The sequence below is a fragment of the Perca flavescens genome, chromosome 24, assembly GCF_004354835.1.
Source record: "Perca flavescens isolate YP-PL-M2 chromosome 24, PFLA_1.0, whole genome shotgun sequence".
Classification (NCBI taxonomy): domain Eukaryota; kingdom Metazoa; phylum Chordata; class Actinopteri; order Perciformes; family Percidae; genus Perca; species Perca flavescens.
In genome coordinates this window covers 12375364-12395339 of record NC_041354.1, presented here as the reverse complement: position 1 = coordinate 12395339, position 19976 = coordinate 12375364, and the positions used below count along the sequence as shown (strand labels likewise).

The 19976-nt window shown below is 42.3% G+C and overlaps 1 protein-coding gene across 1 annotated transcript; it reads left to right on the top strand.

The window, feature by feature from the left end:
• The first annotated feature begins 4808 nt into the window (after positions 1-4808).
• obsl1a (obscurin like cytoskeletal adaptor 1a) lies at positions 4809-19523 on the top strand. The gene is made up of 25 exons (XM_028572149.1): positions 4809-5239; positions 6113-7375; positions 8282-8551; positions 8783-9043; positions 9181-9486; positions 10590-10856; positions 10946-11221; positions 11634-11748; positions 11979-12139; positions 12295-12567; positions 12683-12958; positions 13077-13352; positions 13463-13738; positions 13839-14114; positions 14207-14473; positions 14571-14837; positions 14919-15188; positions 15290-15556; positions 16355-16621; positions 16832-16944; positions 17077-17230; positions 17500-17661; positions 17875-17979; positions 18087-18353; positions 18899-19523. The coding sequence occupies exons 2-25, from the start codon at positions 6187-6189 to the stop codon at positions 19174-19176; spliced, it is 6639 nt and encodes a 2212-aa protein (XP_028427950.1). The 5' UTR covers positions 4809-5239; positions 6113-6186; the 3' UTR covers positions 19177-19523.
• The last annotated feature ends 453 nt before the right edge of the window (positions 19524-19976 follow it).

The following is a 19976-nucleotide window of genomic DNA, read 5'->3' as shown; positions in this document are numbered from 1 at the left end:
TTTGGAAAACAACAGAATGGACTTTGAGGTGAGATTGTTTTGACAAATACTCTTTCCAAGGTCTACATTGAAATTTGAGCATTACATGTTGAGGCAGCATGGACGTATGACAAAAGACCCAGGACGACTACTGAATAGACATTGTGGTGAGATTCGTTTAGTCTATAAGTACCATTTTAATGCATTCAACATTCAGTTTCCCACAGAAAACCCGAAGAAGGAAACTAAATTTCCAATCAGTCATTTTGAAAACGCTGCTGCTACCAAAATAAAAATGATTTACAACCTGCACCACGACTAAAGCTGGGCCAAATGTTGAATCTGAGCTAAAAATTACAACTTGTGCTTGAATACATGCACTTCTCCATCTGCCTCGTTCACACATACACACAGATGTTGTTTATATTTAAGAAAAGCCCTCCTCTTGTCTTTCCCAGAATCCCTTGTTGTTTCACCCAGCATGCTTGCAGGTTGCAGGGAGAAGGAGGAGGAGCTAACATGTCAGAGGTCACCTGAGTGAAGATGTTTGATCTTTCTTTTCCCTCTCTGCACGTCTCTCTCAATCATCTACAGCCTACCTACTCCAACCTCCCCTTTTACTTCCCAGTAAGCATTCACTCAGTGATGAAGTTTGAGATGGGGTGCTGCGCCCATGTGTGCACATGCACTTTATATAAATATATAAATAACATGTTTTCATCCTGGGACCAAAATGCTTTAACAGATTTCCAATAACAAAAAGACAGACTTTTTTCATTGATAAGATCTCAATGACAAGTAGAATCTGTAGCGATTTTTTTGCGATAAGCTTTACAATAAGACATCGTTTTTTTAAAGGGCAACGGATTACTAAAGTCTTTACAGTAAATGGCACAATTATTATACTTTTCTTGTCACATCTTCTGTATATTAGATCATTTTTAATTACATTCCGTTTATGACTTTTCCTGGAAATGGTCACACAGCAGTCCAATAATCTAAATCTGGATGATGGCTCAATATGAGCACTTATTATGTCATGAAATGAAATTTGATGCTTCATTGGCCGCTGATAAAACATGATATCCTGCCCTCCTCATTTAGGGAGGTCAGAGGACAGAGTTTACAATTCTGCCGAGTTTACGTGGATTTCATGTCGTCTCAGGTCAAATGATTTGTCCTCTAACTACAACACAGTTGTCATCATTTACACACACAACTCAAAATTGTACACACATCGTTCTAATGAGGTGATCAAACCAATTTGTAGAGAATATAAGCCGGTTCAGAGTGCAGACGTGATGCTGAGTCAGAGTAAATCGTTCCCTGACTTTGATATTGCGGTTCCACAAAATTGTTTAGTGTGCTGTCATGTGCTTTTCATTTCGTTTTCTTAGTTCTTTGGCCTTTTGCAGTTGGACAACTTACTGTATTGTTCTACAGGTGCCCAATATACAGGCATTCAATTTTGTAGTACTTGCAGTGTACAAGATATTCACCGTACAAGTTGTGCTATACTTTTTGTTTTTATTGCAAAAAATGTGTTCACCGTTTTTCTGTAACGACATGCCCTGGACAGTGTTCTCCAATGTTTGAGGTAATGTCTAATGAATGCTCTGCAGTGTTGAGTTACTGACTGGCTCTGTGTATGATCTGAAACCATTGTTTGTTTTTGCCAGCAGAGTCAGGTGTTTTGTGAATATAGTTTGAGTTTTGTGTTTACAGTTTTGAGAAAATGGGTGAGGGTTTCAACTGTCTTAGCAGTCGAGAAAAACTGTAATATAAATCTATAGCTCCATCTAGTGGACTATACTGTGCAAGACAGTTACACCACATGTTTTCATTATTACGTTCATCCTCAAATGAAACTAACATGAATGGATTGTCCTTCATCTACTCTACTGAGAACTGGGTTGATTGACATCCTGTTAAGAAGCCTGCTGTATCATTCAATCCTCTTCAGCTTTTGATATTGAAACCCAATCTCAGGACAAAGAGCGGCACTGTGCTTTTGATTCCTGGCCGGGCCATTGTACCTAACAGCTGCTGTGAATGTCAGTGGTACCAGCCGCCTTAAATGGAGCAACTAGTGTGTTGTGAGTCCTCCAGATGACTCTGCTATTCATTTAGCAAATTGTTTCCTGACACATGCTTGTTAGTAGGGTATAGAGTTATTTTCCGCCACTATCCTACAAGCAGCGCAGTTTACATGCTTCGCTCCTGTTGCATTATTCATTAAGATCATTTTAAACAGATTTTTGCAGTTCAAACAACTCTGAATTGTAGTTGAGAACGTCAGATATAACGGCCCACGGATTAAAAAAGTGTTGGGTTGAAATCGGGCTCGGGCTCATAATTTAATGTGTCGGGCCGGGCCGGGCCGGGCCGTGCTGGGACACAACGTGCACGGGCTCGGGCTGGGTCGGGCTTGATTTTTTGCGCCCGAACGAAGCTCTGGTAGGGTACGGCATTGATTTTTTTGATTTTAACAATTCGGATTCCAATTCGGATTGTAACTTTCGATTCCGGTTCTTATCGATTCTCGATTCCGATTCTTTGAGTTGTGGAGATGAAACGGGTCACAGCCTTATCTCACAGATGAGAGGATAAACAGGAACATTTTAATTTTATTTGATGGTGAGTTACTGTTTAGCCGGGCTTTTTCAACGTAAAATAAAGCCACACTTACTGTGCTCCGTGGCTTCAACACAACAAGCCACTGGAAGTACAGTGGCCACTATGGAAACCAAAACTTGGTTAACTTAAAGCTACATTGTGTAAGAATTTCTCCCATCTAGCGGTGAAATTGTATATGACAAACCAACTCAATATTACTTTCTAGCCCTTCCCATTCTAGTGCGTTTTAACTCCAACGGTGAGCGAACCCTAAATTAGCTCTCAGTATCTCCATTGTTTACACGCAGCCGTTCTAGCCACTCCAATATTAACTTTGGTCTCGTTGCTTTGCCTGGCGTTTTACTTCTCTTTTTCGCTTCCTTGGCGACTCCGTTACATGTCCTCGAGAATAAGTGTGATCCTCCATCTTCAACAGGCTTTCAAATCTGCCGGCAGTCGCGAGTAATCTCCCGGCTGGCATTCGTCACGGTGCCACTGAGTGTAAAAGGGCGAAAGGCGGAGGTATGTACCTCTTTGGCTAATGTATTTTAAAGATGGAGGCGCAACATGGCGGCCGTATGTATGTATGTATGTATTCTGAATGATTCTAAATGGCAGATTCTACGCTTACGAGAATACTTTGATTAGTTGGTGGAAGTAATTACACATGAACGAGCACACATATTTGTGAAAGAACAAAGGGGTTTTTGCTAAGAATCAACTCAAAAAATGAGACAGTGTAAGTTTAATTTACTTGTGTTAAATTTGGAACTGACGATTGGCTTCTAAACTACTCTAAATTTTCCATGCGATTCCAATAAAAAAAAAAAAAAAAAACGTATAACGAATCGTATATTTTGAAACAATTCCAAGTTGGAACCGGTTCTTGATGCTCAATCCTATCTGTTAGCGATGTTTTTTTTTTTTTTTTTTTTTTGTTTCTTTGAACTTTAAAATGACACAATATCTGTTCATGAGCTCAAGGAAGTTTTAGAGTTTGAGTATAGTAGTTTGGTATGCCAAGCGCTATAAGCCAGTATTCGCCACAACAAAGCTATGTGACCTGCACTGAAGGTCAACTACTATGACGACACTTTGCAGTGTGTATCAGTGGCGTTGGCTGTCCCAAACACTCCACTTAAAGAGATAACTTAGAGAGTTATTGTCTGAGAATGCAGGCGACAAGTGTCAACACCGGATTCAAATCTGCCAACAGTGGCTCCCATTGTTAACTGCATAAGTACTTTCTGGGGAAATAAAAAAAAAAAAAGAACAAAACAACAAATTTGTTGTGACTTTGTGTCCATCTATCCTTCAAATCTCATTTATATCTTTTGACACAACTTGGAGAGGTGACTGATACAGGGGTTAGCCAAATTTGAGGTCTTATTAAAGTTAAATAATACGTACATGTTACTGTGTTAAGACACTGAACCATGGCACAAACTGGCTAAATCGGACACAAAATTTCAGAAAAATCTAAATTATGAATTTTTGAATTTGGTTCTGATTTTGATGAATCTTGGATTGATTATCTATCTTCTATCTTCACTTTGTTTTTCTATCCATTTATAACCAGTTGAATTTTACAGCTACCTGCATCATCAAAGTAGCTTGATTACAGGACGCGGTGTGAACTTTTATCCCTTCTGTTTGAAATGCTGATGAGACATTAAAACTGTTAGTGAGGATTTCACTCGTCAGATCACACTGGGCTTAAATGCTTCCAACACTTTAATCCTTTCCCTTATCAGTGTCCCATACATCACAGGGAACTGCCTCAGCTTACACATATTTGTTCATTTTTATAATGCAGTCTAAAAAAAATGCGTAACTATTGTTTTTACTGTCCCTTCTTGAGATTACTGCTCTATATAAATCCTTTTCTAACACTGATGTGACTCTAATTTGACCTTATTTATCGGTTGGCATGACTCATGTCTCAAGGAGCTCCAGCACGTGGGGTGTCCTCTCTCTTCTGAGGTTAAACTCTGAATATCTGTTAAGCTGAGTGATCCATCGCAGAGCTCGGCCTCCCCTCTATCTTTAGTGAGCCACGGTCTGTGAATGGAGGACCTAACTTTATCTGGCCCACTGTCATTGAAGCTGCTGGTATTTTTAGATGGCGGCTTGCAGTGGCAGCAGCTGTGAAAGCAGTTGATGCCCCCCCCTCCCAATTCCAACTCTCTCTGTCACTCTTTAGCTGTTGGACAATGACAATATCAGAGCTGACGCATAAACCGAGCACCCGGCTGAAAGACTTTCAGTCATTTTCCTCTCTGCCATCTGCAACCTAATGCCAAACTGAGGACACAACCAAGACATGATACCTGTGACTATTGGCCAACAAGTGTGAATGGACGATTTTATTTTGCTTGCTATGACTCTAAGTAACCAGGGGGTGGGTCAAATGTGAGCCAGAATCCACAAACAACAAACCAGATAGCCAAGGAACAAGAGCTGAGGAGTCTCACAAAGCTTGATGACGAATATCTGCCATTTCTACAAATCAAAGAATAATTTGAAGAAGGGACCAAAGCTCATACGAATTAACTGACGCCAGCGTGAACATTTTGAGGACACTATTTTTGAGTAATCCTCACATCAGTGACAGAATGCTTTAATGACAGCGACTCATTTAGCGGTAAGTTTTCCTGTCCCACTGTATTTGTCTCTCTAGACACTACTTCTTATTCAGGCCTGCTAAAGTAGAATCATTTCTATCCATGTTCAACCTGTAGCTGAGCTTGTTGCATGTCTTTTAAAGAGCATACGACTTAAGAAATATCTGATATGCTACCCAAAGAGCTATTTTCAAGCCAAGACATGGCACATGACGATCTTGCTGTTTAGAGGATGTACATCAGTTGCGAGGGTGTGGTGCGTCATACAGCAGGGACGGTTAACGCCAAAAGAAAGATGGTGACAATATAAGGGAAACAAATGGGCCACATGAGAGAGAGACTAATGTTTTCCACTGGCTGCTATATGATCAAAACATAAGCTGCTGGAATGCAAAAAGACACTATCAAGAAAGACGAATGTAGCTTTAAATGTTTGATGACTTAGGCAAAATGACAACAATGCAAAGAGACAAAAGCAACACAACTGACATTCATGCTCTGAACATACATGAACTAATGGGTCAGTTGTGTCTTCGTTAGTGACTGCAGGTGTGTCTCTGCACAATTTTTGTGCTATGTGACACATGGTCTCTGGTGTCTTTTTTTGGACAGACTACTTAAATACACTCTTAACACTATAAATACACTCTTCAATGAGTTACAGCACCAGCTGAGAGACGACCGAGGGTGGTTTATGTTTTCTCAAAACCTACTTTACTAAACCACCAAGCATGTGATAAACACCGTACTAAACATGTTCAGTTTTGATTAGTGTTTAGATTGTGACTTTGGGTTTGTGTCCAGTCAGGAGGTCTGAGCAAGTGTTTAGTTTGCGTCTTTGTTTCCATTAAAGCTGATTGCCTAATGAAATATACATTGTATATATCTTACAGCTCCTTCACCAAAGATAAGAGGCTCTAATTGAGGTGATTCCTTTCATTCAAACCACAGAGAGGGTGACTTCATCATGGATATTTTTGGAGGTGCACCTCGTGTTTTGGGCTACCCACGCCCTGTGGTGGCACTGTGTGGCGCAGACGCCACACTACGGTGCCAAATTGGTGGGGATCCTCGTCCTGATGTGATCTGGGAGCGTAAAAACATCCAGATCTTGTCTGATGGACACTACAAGCTCTCTGAGGAGGGAAAAGCTTACCTGCTGACAATTACTGGAGTGACTCTGCAGGATGCTGGCCAGTATATTTGCAAGGCCAAAAATAGCATAGGTGAAACCTATGCAGCAGCCTCCCTCAAAGTTGAAGGAGAGGCCCAACCACAGGAAGGTGGGCAATGGCAATTAGGGGTCAACGGTATGCAGCAACCAATCAAAAAAAATGGAGAATTTGAAGGACACCAGAATGGGTACTGCATAGTGAAAAATGGTGAACACAGCAAAGAAAATGGAGAGGAGCTGAATGGAGAGCACAAGCAGAAGCTTAGTGAAAAACAAGAGGAGTTTGATTTAACGTCTGATGAGAAACCGCGATTTCTCATCAAGCCCCTCTCTTTACGCGTGGATCGGGGAGAAGACGCCGCCTTCTCCTGCAAAATCTGGGGCACTCCTCTGCCCGAGGTAACGTGGGAGAAAGACGGGAAGAAGCTGAGCGACATCTTCGAGAGTGCACACTTCAGCGTGAGCAATCAAGATGGCGGCTGGTTCCAGCTCAAGCTCTATAGGACCCGCATGCCAGACAAAGGTGTCTACACCTGCAGGGCTATCAACTTCTATGGTGAGGCCTTGGCCGGTGCCATCCTTCTTGTCGAGCCTGTACCGGAACGGGAGGAGAGTAAAATGTCCTCAAATAGTCGTACTAACAGCGAGTGGTCGCCGAAGCACAGGGGCGGGAGGCTCAGTTTGTCGAGGGTCATAGAGGAGCCACCTGTCCGGGCTTCTAAAGCCAAGAAGTTTGCAGTGGCAGAGGGGAAACACGCCAAGTTCCGCTGCTTTGTGACAGGGAAGCCCAAGCCAGAGATCATTTGGAAGAAAGATGGGGTTCCTCTAGAACCCGGGAGGCGCCATCTAATATTTGAGGACAGAGAAGGTTACTACACACTGAAGGTTCTGTACTGCAAAGTGCAAGACACAGGACTGTATGTGTGTGCAGCATCAAACGCTCTTGGAAACACCCTCAGCGCTGTTCACCTGTCTGTCAAAGGTAGGAGATAGCTCTCTACTTTTCCTGCAATTCTAACTGGCTAAACACACAGATTTCTAAATGTAAAATGGTATATATCAAAATGCCAGTGGATTGTTAGATGGATGGAAAACCTGTCAGAACTTACAAATAAAGATGCGGAACAAAAGGCACAGTCTTCATCATGCCAAACAACAGCGGAGAGCAAATAACACAAGACATTTCAAGAGACTCTGTGCTAGTGTCAATGTTAGTGAATATTTTATAGGCAAGGCAAGGCAGCTTTATTTGTATACCACATTATAGCAACAGGGCAAATCAAAGTGATTAACATAAAACATTAAAGAGTACTTAAAAACAAATATATAAAAACAGATAAAATACAAGAATAAAAGAACAGAAAGTATTAATGGTCCAACCACAAGCTATAGTTGTGCTGGCTAATTGCTTTGTGTACAATGTTAAACATGCATTGGAATCACCTTTTAAAGTGGCTGATTATTTTGCCCTAATCCCTTTTATAATGGGCAGATAATTCTCAGGGTCACATGCATCTTCATATGCGCAGTTCTGCACCGTGCCAGCTGCCTCTATCATAATTCTCAGTTTAGCCTTGGGGTCAACATGCCAGTCATTAATGTACAGATAATATGAAGTGGCATTACAGCAACTGAGCATGGCTTAAAAAGTATTCAGTGGTGGCACGAGAGATTCCATTGAACTGAAAGAGTTTGTACTACATAAAAAAAAGTGTCATAGCCAAAAGTGCTATATATTTTATATATATATATATATATATATATATATATATATATATATATATATATATATATATATATACAAGTATACTCCTAATGTTATTACTATTACAATAACCATCCCAAATCTACAACTCATCCACTTTTAACATCTACACTTGTTTTTAAGGCCCAGCTGTGCGGTTCAGGCGTCCATTAAGAGACGTAGAGGTGAGGGAGAGGGATGTCGCCGTGCTGGAGTGTGAGGTACCCGATGAGTCACTCCCATCTGCCTGGTACCTGGAGGACCACCGGCTGATGCCCAGCAGTAAATATGGGATGGAGCAGAAAGGAGCCACAAGAAGACTGACCATCCATGATGTTGGGACCGACGATGATGGAGTGTATCTCTGCGAGATGCCAGATGGAGCAAAGAGCATTGCAGAGCTATCAGTTAAAGGTATGTTGTCCTAAATGTGGGTATGTAGTATTTTAGATTTGTGGAACCATGTGCAATAATAAGACAGGGTTACAGTTTACATGTATAGATCAGCTGGAATATTTTTCAGCAGTCAAGATTTTAATGTACACCATCTTTGGTTTTGCTACAGAGAAAAAAAGATGCCCACTAAGTGAAACAGAAGGTTTAGATTGTTAATGTAAATAAAATCCTTTCCTATTTTAATTACAGGTACTATTGTTCGTAAACTTCCTCGGAAGCTGGAGGTCCTGGAGGGTGAGAACGCTGCGTTCTGCGTGGAGGTGGAGAGCGACGACATGGAGATCAACTGGTACAAAGACGGTTTGAAGCTACATGAGACTCACCAGACGATCCTGAAGTCTTTTGGCAAAACTCACATTCTGGTCATTGTCAACGTGGCCTATCAAGACTCAGGGGTAGTGACCTTTGTTGCCGGAAGATCCAAGACCTCTTCACGTCTCAAAGTCAAAGGTACATTTTGTAAACACTAACGTACATGTTTGTTTCAGTTCCCAGAATTGCTTAGCAAAATATTTTTAGCTTTGAGTTTTAGTTCTTATAATGTTAAAACATACCCAATTATCTTCTTTGTCCTTTCCCTCTTTTAGCCACACGACATAGCCCTCCTATCTGCCCTGTGGGAGTGAAAATGGATGTGGATCGACCCAACAGCGCTCTGCTCACCTGGGATCGTGCCCCCAACAGCCCGACTTCCACCCGATCCATCTTTGTCTTGGAGAGACAGGAAGTGGGCTCCCAAGAGTGGCAGAAGTGTTTCACTTCAGAGACCGCCACTTCAGCTGAGATCGGAGGCGACAGTGTGCCGTGTGATGGCAACTACCGGTTCCGGGTCTGTTGCATCAACAAGTATGGGCGAAGCGGCCATGTGGAGTTTCCCAAAGCTGTCCATCTGGGTGAGGAATTACTGTGAATTAGAATTGTGTTCTTCTATGTATTTCATTGTAAACCGGATCTGATTGAGCAATGTAAATTTGCCACATTTATCTTGACTTTCTCCAATCATAGTAAATAGAACCTGGCCAACATATCAGTGAGGTGAAACAGCAAAAGGCGATCTTCAAACCTTTTCCCAGTCATGCAATTTGAGTCATATGTGAAAGTAGTAGTTTCTGGAGTTTAAAGTTTAAACAGATGACAGGCTGCCTTGATTATATTATATTAGATATTTATTTATCCCATATTGGGAAATTTCAGTGCTACTGCAGCAAATATAAGACACACAGCACACACACAGAATATACAAGAATAATAAATAGGATAGATTTATTTACTTCTTGAGCACACCAACAAGTGTGTATTGTAATAATTGGAAACCAATTGCTACCACGAAGGTAAAACTGCTTTGAAAATGGACAGCAATTACATAAAAATGAGGGCTCCAGCACCGACATGTTCGGGGGCAAAGGCCCTATTGAAATTCTAATGTTTCTTCTTCATTCTATTATTATTATTCTATGTGTTTGAGGCACAGAAATGAAGTGCTTGTGCAACTCAAAAACGCACAAAAATTGTAATTGTGTACGTATGTCAGACTTGGTGAAGATTGTGATCTGATATGGGTCTCAGCCTTGGGCATGACAAATTGGCTCAATAGCGCCCCCTAACAGTTTTCAGAGTTAATGCCCCCTCCTTTAACTTTCACGTAGAGGTACGACATTTGGTATTATAGTTTTGGAGTTATAGTAATAGCGCCACCTACTGGTAACAGGAAGTAAGCCCTGACGAGAATCATTAGATGGTGTTATCTACACATGATATACATCAACATGACGTAGAAATAGTGTGTGTTCCCTAGTGCCACATAGTTGACACAGGAAGTGGTGCATATGTAATTTCCAATGCCATACACTCCATGGAGGGATTTACATTTATGTCCTGCGTGCAGTGTCCGACCGTCAAAAGAATATATGTCCACGTTGACCAGCGGGGGCCCGTTCATCACTGCTTGCAGCTTTAATTTATTAACTTGTAATTCACCTTTTTCCATTTTCCTTAGTTCCTGGACCCAAGATCTGCACTAGGCTCAAAGGCTGTGAGGTTATGGAAGGAGAAGACGCTCACTTCTCCATCGAATTGTCTGCCCCAATGGTTGGAACCTGGTTTCTGAATAGTGCTCAACTGCAGCACGGTGGACGATATTCAATACAACAGTCCCAAACACAGCACTCATTGGTTATTTGTCAAACTTGCACTACAGAAGACACAGCAGAGGTCACGTTCATAGCCAATGGAGTCCGAGATTCAGCTGTACTCAAGGTTAAACGTAGGTGTTATTTCTGTTAAATTCAGCATGTGATGGAGGCATTTCTTTGGAGTTTGTTTATTCTTTTGTGGGTTTTTTTTTCTTTGCAGCTGCTGTGGTAAAATTCAATGCTCTGTCAGACTTGGACAGCCATAAGAGGGTGGACATTGGTGACCCCATTGTACTCTACTGTGAAGTCTCCCACCCCTTCGCGAAAGTATCCTGGTTCAAAGATGGCGAGGAGCTCCAGGTGACCGATGGCCTCAACATCCAATCAGATGGCAACATGAGGAGGATTGTGATTCAGTCGGCAGATGCATCTCACTCTGGAGTTTATACATGTGAAACTTCAGGAGATGTCATCAAATTCAACGTGGACGTGTCAGGTAAAAGGTTTTTTAAGTAAATATAGTCCAGGTCTTAATATATATTTTAGGAACTCTGTTGCTCGTTCACATTGTGTAACTATATACAAATCCATATGTTTTTAGTCAATTTACCAAATTCGTATTAGGCTTCTTGTTTAACTTCTTTTAAGTTTTCATAATTGATTAAGTGTTCTTTTATCCAAAGGAATGCTTCACATTTGGTATTTTCAATTAATCAAATGTGCGATTTCTAAATTTTATATCATAAATTTGATAAGCAACATTTAATTGTAAACTTTTGGCTTGATCCGTTTGGTTTAAATTTTTTATGAAATTGTAGTAGGAATATTTATAATTTTAAGTAGGCATCCTCTGGTACCTTGTGTTCCAGCTGTTGACATCCATCTATCCCTCCCTCCTTTTTTTTTAGGTCCTTCTGTGGAGTTCAGTCCGGTTCCAGAGGAGGAGCTCCATAAGAGCAGCATGGAGCTGGACCCCGTGGTGCTGCTCTGCCACGTCTCCACCGACGATGGCAAAGTTGTGTGGTAAGATGATGAGGAGTAAATTCCTCTTTTGAAAAATGGATATGAAAATGATCAGCGGATGCCTCTATTTATGCTCTGTTTTCAAATTCTATTTATTAAGGATTATGTGTTGTTTTTCCCATATCATATCACTGATCACTTAAATAGGCAGTTTTGAGTTTTATTTTTTGGGTTTGTTACCTGAAACCCTGTGTTTTACAGTTGTCTGAGTGTGATTTGGTGTGTACTAGGTATAAGGATGGCTGTGAGATCCAGCCCACTGACAACATCACTCTGCAGGCGGAGGGAACCATGAGGAGGCTGATCATACGCTCTGCAGAAACCTCCGATGCTGGCAGCTACACCTGCCAGGCAGGAAACAACAGCGTGGAGTTCACTGTCAATGTTAGAGGTACAGGGACCTTTCTGACTGGTTGTTTCGAGTAGTGTTTCAAGACATGTAGATTTGCCAATGAAGTGCAGAACATTCTCACTTAATGCATTTTTACTCACACATAAGCTACATTAGAAATCTGGCCACTCTGCTTTCTCTAACTACAAACACAGAGCCTCCAGTGATGATTGTGGAGCCTAAGGATGATGTTGTGGTGGAGAGCTTTATCTCAGAGGAGATCCACCTGCAGTGCGAGTTGTCTCGTTCCAGTGGGAGGGTGCGGTGGTTTAAAGACGGCCAGGAGGTGGAGGAAAGCGACACTGTCCAGCTAATATGTGAGGGACCTTACAGGAGGCTGACTATACTCAACGGGTCAGTGGAGGATGGCGGAGAGTATGTCTGCGAAACAGATGGAGACTCTGTCTTTTTCCAGCTTAGTGTCAAGGGTAAGACATTTCCCTTAGTGCTCACTTCTGATTATACCATACTTCAAATACAAATGTGTGGAATTTCCAAAGTATTTCAATGGTTACATTTAATATCTTCCTCCTCCTGCACCAGAGCCACTGGTAAGAATCATTTCTCCCAGTGAATCAGAGTTGGAACTGACCCATTTGGCCTCCGAGAGGCTGGAGCTCAGCTGTGAAATCTCCGAGGCTGATGCCCCTGTCCGGTGGTACAAAGACAGCCTGGAGGTAGAGGAGAGTCCTAACTTGATCTTGGAGGTAGATGGGGCCCAACGCCGGCTGGTTGTACCCATAACCACTGTGGACGACACAGGGGAGTATGTATGTGACACTGAAGATGACTCTGTGGCCTTCCTGGTCACTATTGCAGGTAAGAATGAGGACATACGGGTAAATATGTAGCATCATGATAAACAGATACTCAATAAATGTATGTAATATATATAGCATTTCTATAATTTATAATTTTCATGACTTTATTGATTTAGAGCCACCAGTGACGCTTACTCGTCCCAAAAACACCCCCGACAAACTGGAGAGTTTTGCCGGCAAACCAATCGTGCTGGAGATTGAGATGTCCCGGCCAAGTGCGGAAGTCAAGTGGTGTCTAAATGGCAGAGAAGTAGAGGAGAGTAGTAACATCACCATCACAGAGGATGGGCTCATCCGCCGTCTGACCATCCACTCTCCCACCCCAGAGGATTCTGGGAGATACACCTGTGACGCTGTTGATGATAGAATTGATTTCCAGGTCAAAGTTTCAGGTAAGAGGCAATGTCATGTCAGCTTTGGTGATGATTTCTGTCCCAAAATGCGATTTAAAAGACCTTAATTTCATATTGTCTGTCAATATATGTAAATACTGTGTCATCAGAGCCTCCAGTGAAGATCCTAAGAAAGACAGAGATTAAGACAAACGTTAAATCCCTGATTTCTGATGAGATTGTGCTGGAGTGTGAGCTCTCCAGAGCCAACGCCGTCACAAAATGGTACAAGGATAACTGTCGTGTTGAGGGCGATGAAAGGTTCTGTGAGGAGGAAGAAGGTGCTTTCCGCTCATTGGTCATCCTCAATGCTGAACTCAGAGACTCAGGAGAGTACTTCCTGGATGCCGGAGATGATAATACCACCTTCCACGTTACGGTAGAAGGTAGAGAATAGAAGTAATTTAAGGAAATTTAATTAAGTAAATGATTTGGTTTAAAAACTGTTCCTTAAATAAATCATCTGTCTTTTCTCCTCGGCCTTAGAGCCGCCAGTGACAATTGTGGGCAACTCAAATGCCCTTGACTACCAGGAGATGATGGCAGGGGAAGACCTGATCCTGGCCTGTGAATTGTCCCGTGCCAATGCCCCCGTCCAATGGTACTGTAATGACACGCTTCTTACCATTGACTCCCGGACCTACATTGAGAGCTATGGCACTCTGAGGAAAATTATCATTTCAAATGTCCAGCCCTCAGATTCTGGAAAGTATGTGTGTGATGCTGTGAACGATAAAATGATCAGCATTGTCAGGATTCAAGGTAAAAACTCATAGTGATGTCCCCACAGATATGATTATCAATATGATCGCAAAATCATCTAATATTTGGGTCTCTATCCTTTTCCGTCAAAGAGCTTCCGGTTACATTTGTGAACAAGGAGGATGACGTTGTGACAGGTTACGAGGCAGAGAGTGTGACGTTGACGAGCTACGTGTCCAAGGAAAGTGCTTTAGTGCGTTGGATGAAAGACTGGACGCCTGTTGAAGGCGAACGTTCCCGAGCACTCATGGAAGGCCATAAGCGCACCCTTACTATTGAGCCATTGAGGCGCTCTGATGCTGGCGAATACACCTGCGATGTAGACACAGACCAGATCCACTTCAGCTTGCTGGTGAAAGGTTAAAATTTCAGTTTTATCTTGTGATCCGGTAAAATAGTAGAACACTTGTAGTTCGGACTGAAAAGCAATTAAACTTTGTTTTTCTTGTATCACAGAAATGAGAATCAAGTTTGTAAGGCCACTTCGAGACACTGTGGCCCATGCTGATGGTATGGTGACCCTTCGCTGTGAGGTGTGCAAGCCAAAAGCAGATGTCCAGTGGCTAAGGAATGGGGTGGAGGTGGTTCCAAGCAGGAGGTTCTCCATTCGAGCGGATGGAGTTGAGCGAAGCTTGACCATCCACCGTTTAACCAGAGAAGATGCTGGAGAGTACGCTTGTGAGTCCAGAGATAACCGAACAGTGGCAATGCTGAGAGTAGAAAGTAAGTATGCCTGAATTTCTTTTCTTTGACTGTCTTTTCTTATGTGAGGTAGCAGGTTCATGAACGTTCTTGTCTCTTCAGTGCCCAGAGTGGTGGAGTTCCTCACAGAGCTCCACAACACCACTGTGCTTGAAGGAGAAGATGCCACCTTCAAATGTGTGGTTTCCCCTGAGGATGTCCAGTTGGTCTGGCTCATGGACAATGAGGCCATCACCCTGGGCGATCGATTCCAGGCAAACCAGAACGGTCTGTGCCACACCTTGGTTATCAAAAAGTGCCAGATGTTGGACTGTTCAAAGATTACAGCAGAGGCTGAGGGACAAATAAGCAAAGCCACCCTCAAAGTTCAGGGTAAGACAATTTAATGAGGGGAAAAGAGGATATGTTGTATTTCCAGAATTACCAGCAGTTCATTTTTAAACTTTATTTGTATATGTCCTTGTTATGTTCAGAGGCTCAGGTCATGTTTACTAAGAAAATGGAGGCCGTCATGGCAGAAGAGTTTGGTGAGGCCACCTTGGAGACAGAGATCAGCCTTGAAATGGGAGAGGTCCAGTGGATGAGGCAAGGGGTGGTCATCCAGCCTGGTCCCCGACACACGCTGGCCCAGAATGGCTGTAAACGCAGTCTGACCATCCAAAACCTGACTCTCTCAGACCGGGGAACCTATCGCTGCGAGACTCTGCATGACCGTACGCAGGTCAAGCTCAATGTAGAGCGTAAGTGGTCCGAGGTGGGGTGTGGATGAAATCTTGCAAGAGATGTTAAGACATGAACTGACATTTGCATGTTTGCTTGATAAATGACCTAAATGAGTTAACAATTCACAATATTGTTATCAATTAATTTTCTGTGGACCCACAAACAGAGTCATTGTCTAATTGATTGAGCATTAACAGACATACTATCCAAATACTATTTTTGAACACTTCCAATAAGTAGGAATAATTCAGTAGTTAGTGTACTGTACTACTTTGTGACTGGCATTGTATCGGAAACAAAGGCGTTCTGGGTAACCAACGAACAGTACATATTGTTGTTTTTCACAGTATGACAGAGCACAAATCTACTAAGAATAGCAAAGCTAGACCTGTACGTGTGAAAAGGTATATGAAACACAGCCATGATGTTATACAATAGTGTACTGAATGACATTGGGGCAATGGACCATGGAGCTCCAGGAGGTGTTGTTTTTGTAATACGATAAACTGAGCTAGGTCTATATTTGAACCACCTTTTGTTGACATTGAAACACAGTGTTCTATAAATGTACAGTGAAAGTGGTAGCTATGCCTTAAAGAAGTGTCATTATATGTAAGATGCTGTTATGAAATTAAATGCCAAAATGTTGCATTCCCAGATGTTTTTTCCAGGATTTAGCAATTATTCCTCACGTGCATCTTTTCTGAACATCGGAATGGAATCATTTAATCATGATACCATTCCTAAGGAGAAGTACATTATTGTATGTATTGATAAAAAAAACTCATTCATCTCCCTCATCTCTTCCAATCCAGCCCGTAAAATCTCCATCCGTAAAGGCCTAACTGACCAAGAAACCTTTGAACGAGAGACTGCCTCCTTCGAGGTAGAGCTCTCCCACACAGATGTGGAGGGAATTTGGCAGAAGGATGGCATCCGGGTGAAACCAAACAACCAGTGGCGCGTGAGCGCCAATGGGCTAATGCATGGCCTCACCCTGTCCAACCTTACCCTGGAAGACACAGGCACTATTGTCTTTTCAGCCGAAGGGGTGCGCACTACTGCCAGGCTCACTGTCAAAGGTAAATGCTGGCCTGTGGACTCCCTTGTTAGGTCTTGGTAGTTTTTGATTATATATTATACAACATAAGGGAGATAATGGTGGTGAGAATAAAACCAAATACATCTAGTTATTATATAGATAGAGAGATATAACCAAAAGAGTGATTGATTCATTAGGTTGTTGATTTGTCGGTTCACTCACTCATTGATTGGATTTGTTAAATTGACAGAGACTCCAGTGTTTATCCTGAGAACGCTAGATGACGTCCGTGTGGAGGAGGAATTTCCAACCACTCTGGAGTGTGAATTCTCCAGACAAAACATCAAAGTCAGATGGCTTAAGGTAAAACAAACCAATAAATACTCTCATTGCTCTTGACTATGTTTTGGCTCATTGTAGAAGAATGCGAGACGTTATGGCGACAGATTTAAGACTAACAAGGAATACCTCTGTTCCTTTTCTTCTGTGAATCAGAACGGGACGGAGCTGAAGCCGGGGAACAACTGTCGGATCTACTCCACGGGCCGCAAGCGATTCTGTCAGATCATGCAGTGCTCCCCGGCTGACTCGGGCACCTACACATGTGACACAGGGGAAATCAACACTTCCTGTTCACTGGAGGTTTTCGGTAAGTATCTGAAAACGGCCTGCTACAACACAGATCACGTTACATATTGAAAATAATTACATTACATAAAACTATGTGGACATTAATGATCTCAAGGCTCCTCTTAGTTATATGTTGTGTGTGCAAACAATGTAACTTGAGCAATAGCTTATTGCTCATATGTATGTATATATCTCCACCTAGAGGTTGCAATGAGAAAAATGCTTAGAATGTTTTTGGTTTCTAATATTGCTGATCTAAATCTCTTTACTAACCTCACTAACCTCAAGAGCATAAGCTGGAGATAGTGCATGATATGGAGGACCTTTACATTCAGGAGGACCAGAATGCTGTCTTCATGTGTGAGGTTTCTCTGGAGAATGTTACTGGGGAGTGGTACAAAGACGGCCACAAGATCCGGCCCACTAGCACTATCAAGATCCGCACTGAAGGTCAGAAAAGGAGGGGGTTGATTATTAATGAGACTGAGTGATTCTGATAAGATGAATAAATATATTAGATCACTTAAATAGCACCTGAAGTATATATGTATGTACAACTGAAGTATGCATGTATGTGCAAGTGTTAAGTACCAGTATATAGGTATGTGCAAGTAAAGTATTCAATTCTGGCCTAGGCAGCTTCTCATAGTTGTTCTTCTTCAGGGACGAAACACTTCCTTCTGATGTGTAACGTCAAAGCTGAGGATGCTGGGGAAATTCGCTTTGTAGCCAAGGATGTTGAATCTACAGCTTACCTTGAGGTAGAAGGTAAGTCCATTTTCACCTCTTGAATATCTTACTTGCTTCATGTTTTAGGGTGTTAACAGCCTAAAAATGTCCCATACATAATATGAAAACATTTCCTCTCGCTTCAGAACTCCCCGTTTCCATTGTAAAACCCCTGCGTGACCGAACCGCCCTGGAGAAACACCGCGTGATCCTCGAATGCACCGTTTCCACGCCCCGCTCCAGCGTCACCTGGTACAAGGGCAAAGAGGAGCTGGTTCCCTCAGATCGAGTGGAGATCCTGGCCGACGGCTGCTCCCACAAACTGGTGATCCAGCAGGTGGCCGTAGAGGATGAGGGCACCTACAGCATCGAGGTGGGGGAGCACACATCCAAAGCCCAACTGATGGTGGAAGGTAAGTTGCGCTGAGAGCTTTTAAGGCATTTGTGTCAGACGTCCTTGAAGGAGCCACAAATTAAAGGTGAATTAAAGGTGCTCTAAGCGATGTCGCGTGTTTTTTAGGCTACAATATTTTTTGTCACATACAGCAAAAATCTCCTCACTATCCGCTAGCTGCCTGTCCCCTGAACACACTGTAAAAAATCTCTGTAACAAAAACAAACTGCACCAACTCGCACCACAAAAAATAACAGCGTTCCAGCCAATAACCGACAAGAAGGATTTGGGGGTGGGGGTTGGGGGGGGTTAGTGTGCGGAAGGGGACAGGATGAGGAGGGAGGGTAGAGCTAGCCTCCGTTTTGTTTGACAATACTTCGAACGGCAACAAGAAGTGACGTCACCCAACATGGCTTAGAGCACCTTTTGCATTACCTTTACTGCTCCAGCTTACATAACTACCAAGGGTCTTTGGTTGCGATGGGTTTTTAGCAATACTAATGGGTAAATAGTATGGTTTCTCTCTTATTTTCCTTACCATGATAATTCTTTCCCTGTGTGCAGCCCAAGCCCTTGTAATGGTCAAGGAGCTAGAGGATGTGGAGGTAACTGAGCCTGGGCCCGCATCTTTCCAGTGTGAGGTGTCTGTCGCCATAAACAAGCCTCCCCTTTGGACTCTGAACGGAGAGGCCCTTCAGCCGGGCCCCTCCGTCCGCCTGGAAAACCACGGGACGGTCCACAAACTCACCCTGAAAAAGACCAGTGTGGACATGAGCGGGGTGGTAAAGTTTACAATGGGGAAGGCCAAGAGCAGCGCCACGCTCAGCGTAATGGACGAGTAGAGGAAGAGAGAGAAAAGCAAGTGACTCTGAGAGAAAGAAGGAAAGTGATTGCAAACATGGGAATTGCTCGTCACCTAAAACATTTCAACATCATTTGTCATGTTTGGATAGCTTGCATTTCCCTGTTCTGAATGTGTTTCGAATTGAGGGTATTCAGAGTTAGACAGAATATTTAAAATCTGAGGCATGCAACTTCAGTTATTTCCTCTTCTTTTTGTAGATGATATGTATTTGCCTGATAAAGACTTCTTTTTGACCTTACATTCTTGTATTCTGATGAAACCCCCCCCCCAAAAATAAAAACACAAAGTCACAGTGGTTAATTACATGCCATCAAATACATGTCATTTATGTTTACATTTTGTATGACTTTTTTCATGACATACAAAGCAATGACTGTTTACAATTTTTGTTATGGTATGAATCAATGATTTATTTATGTATTTATTTTATTATTGAGTCATGCATAAAAAGATATATACCCAGCCCAAACGGGCTCACAAGACACCATTATTTACAGCAAAGGACCAGATACCAGAATAGCAACATAAATTACATATATTAAACAAATAAACCTGTTTCCCATGCTTTACAGACAAAGGTTGCAAACTTATATACTTTTGATTTAAACAACCACTCCATTTTGGCATCATCAGTACACCAAAACATTCCTGGATTTTGAACAGACATTTCATTAAAGGTGGGTGTTCGTAAAGGCCCTGGGCACCCACACAGTTGTTTTCAGTCGTTCTGGCTGATTAGACCTCTGCCCAGGTTAAAGGTGGGCTGGAGCATAGATG

Coding starts and splice junctions, on each gene's coding strand:
- obsl1a (XM_028572149.1), top strand. CDS start 6,187: ATGGATATTTTTGGAGGTGCACCTCGTGTTTTGGGCTACCCACGCCCT. Junction 10,857..10,945: donor AGCTGTACTCAAGGTTAAAC/GTAGGTGTTATT, acceptor TTTTCTTTGCAG/CTGCTGTGGTAAAATTCAAT. Junction 16,622..16,831: donor TGCCAGGCTCACTGTCAAAG/GTAAATGCTGGC, acceptor TTAAATTGACAG/AGACTCCAGTGTTTATCCTG.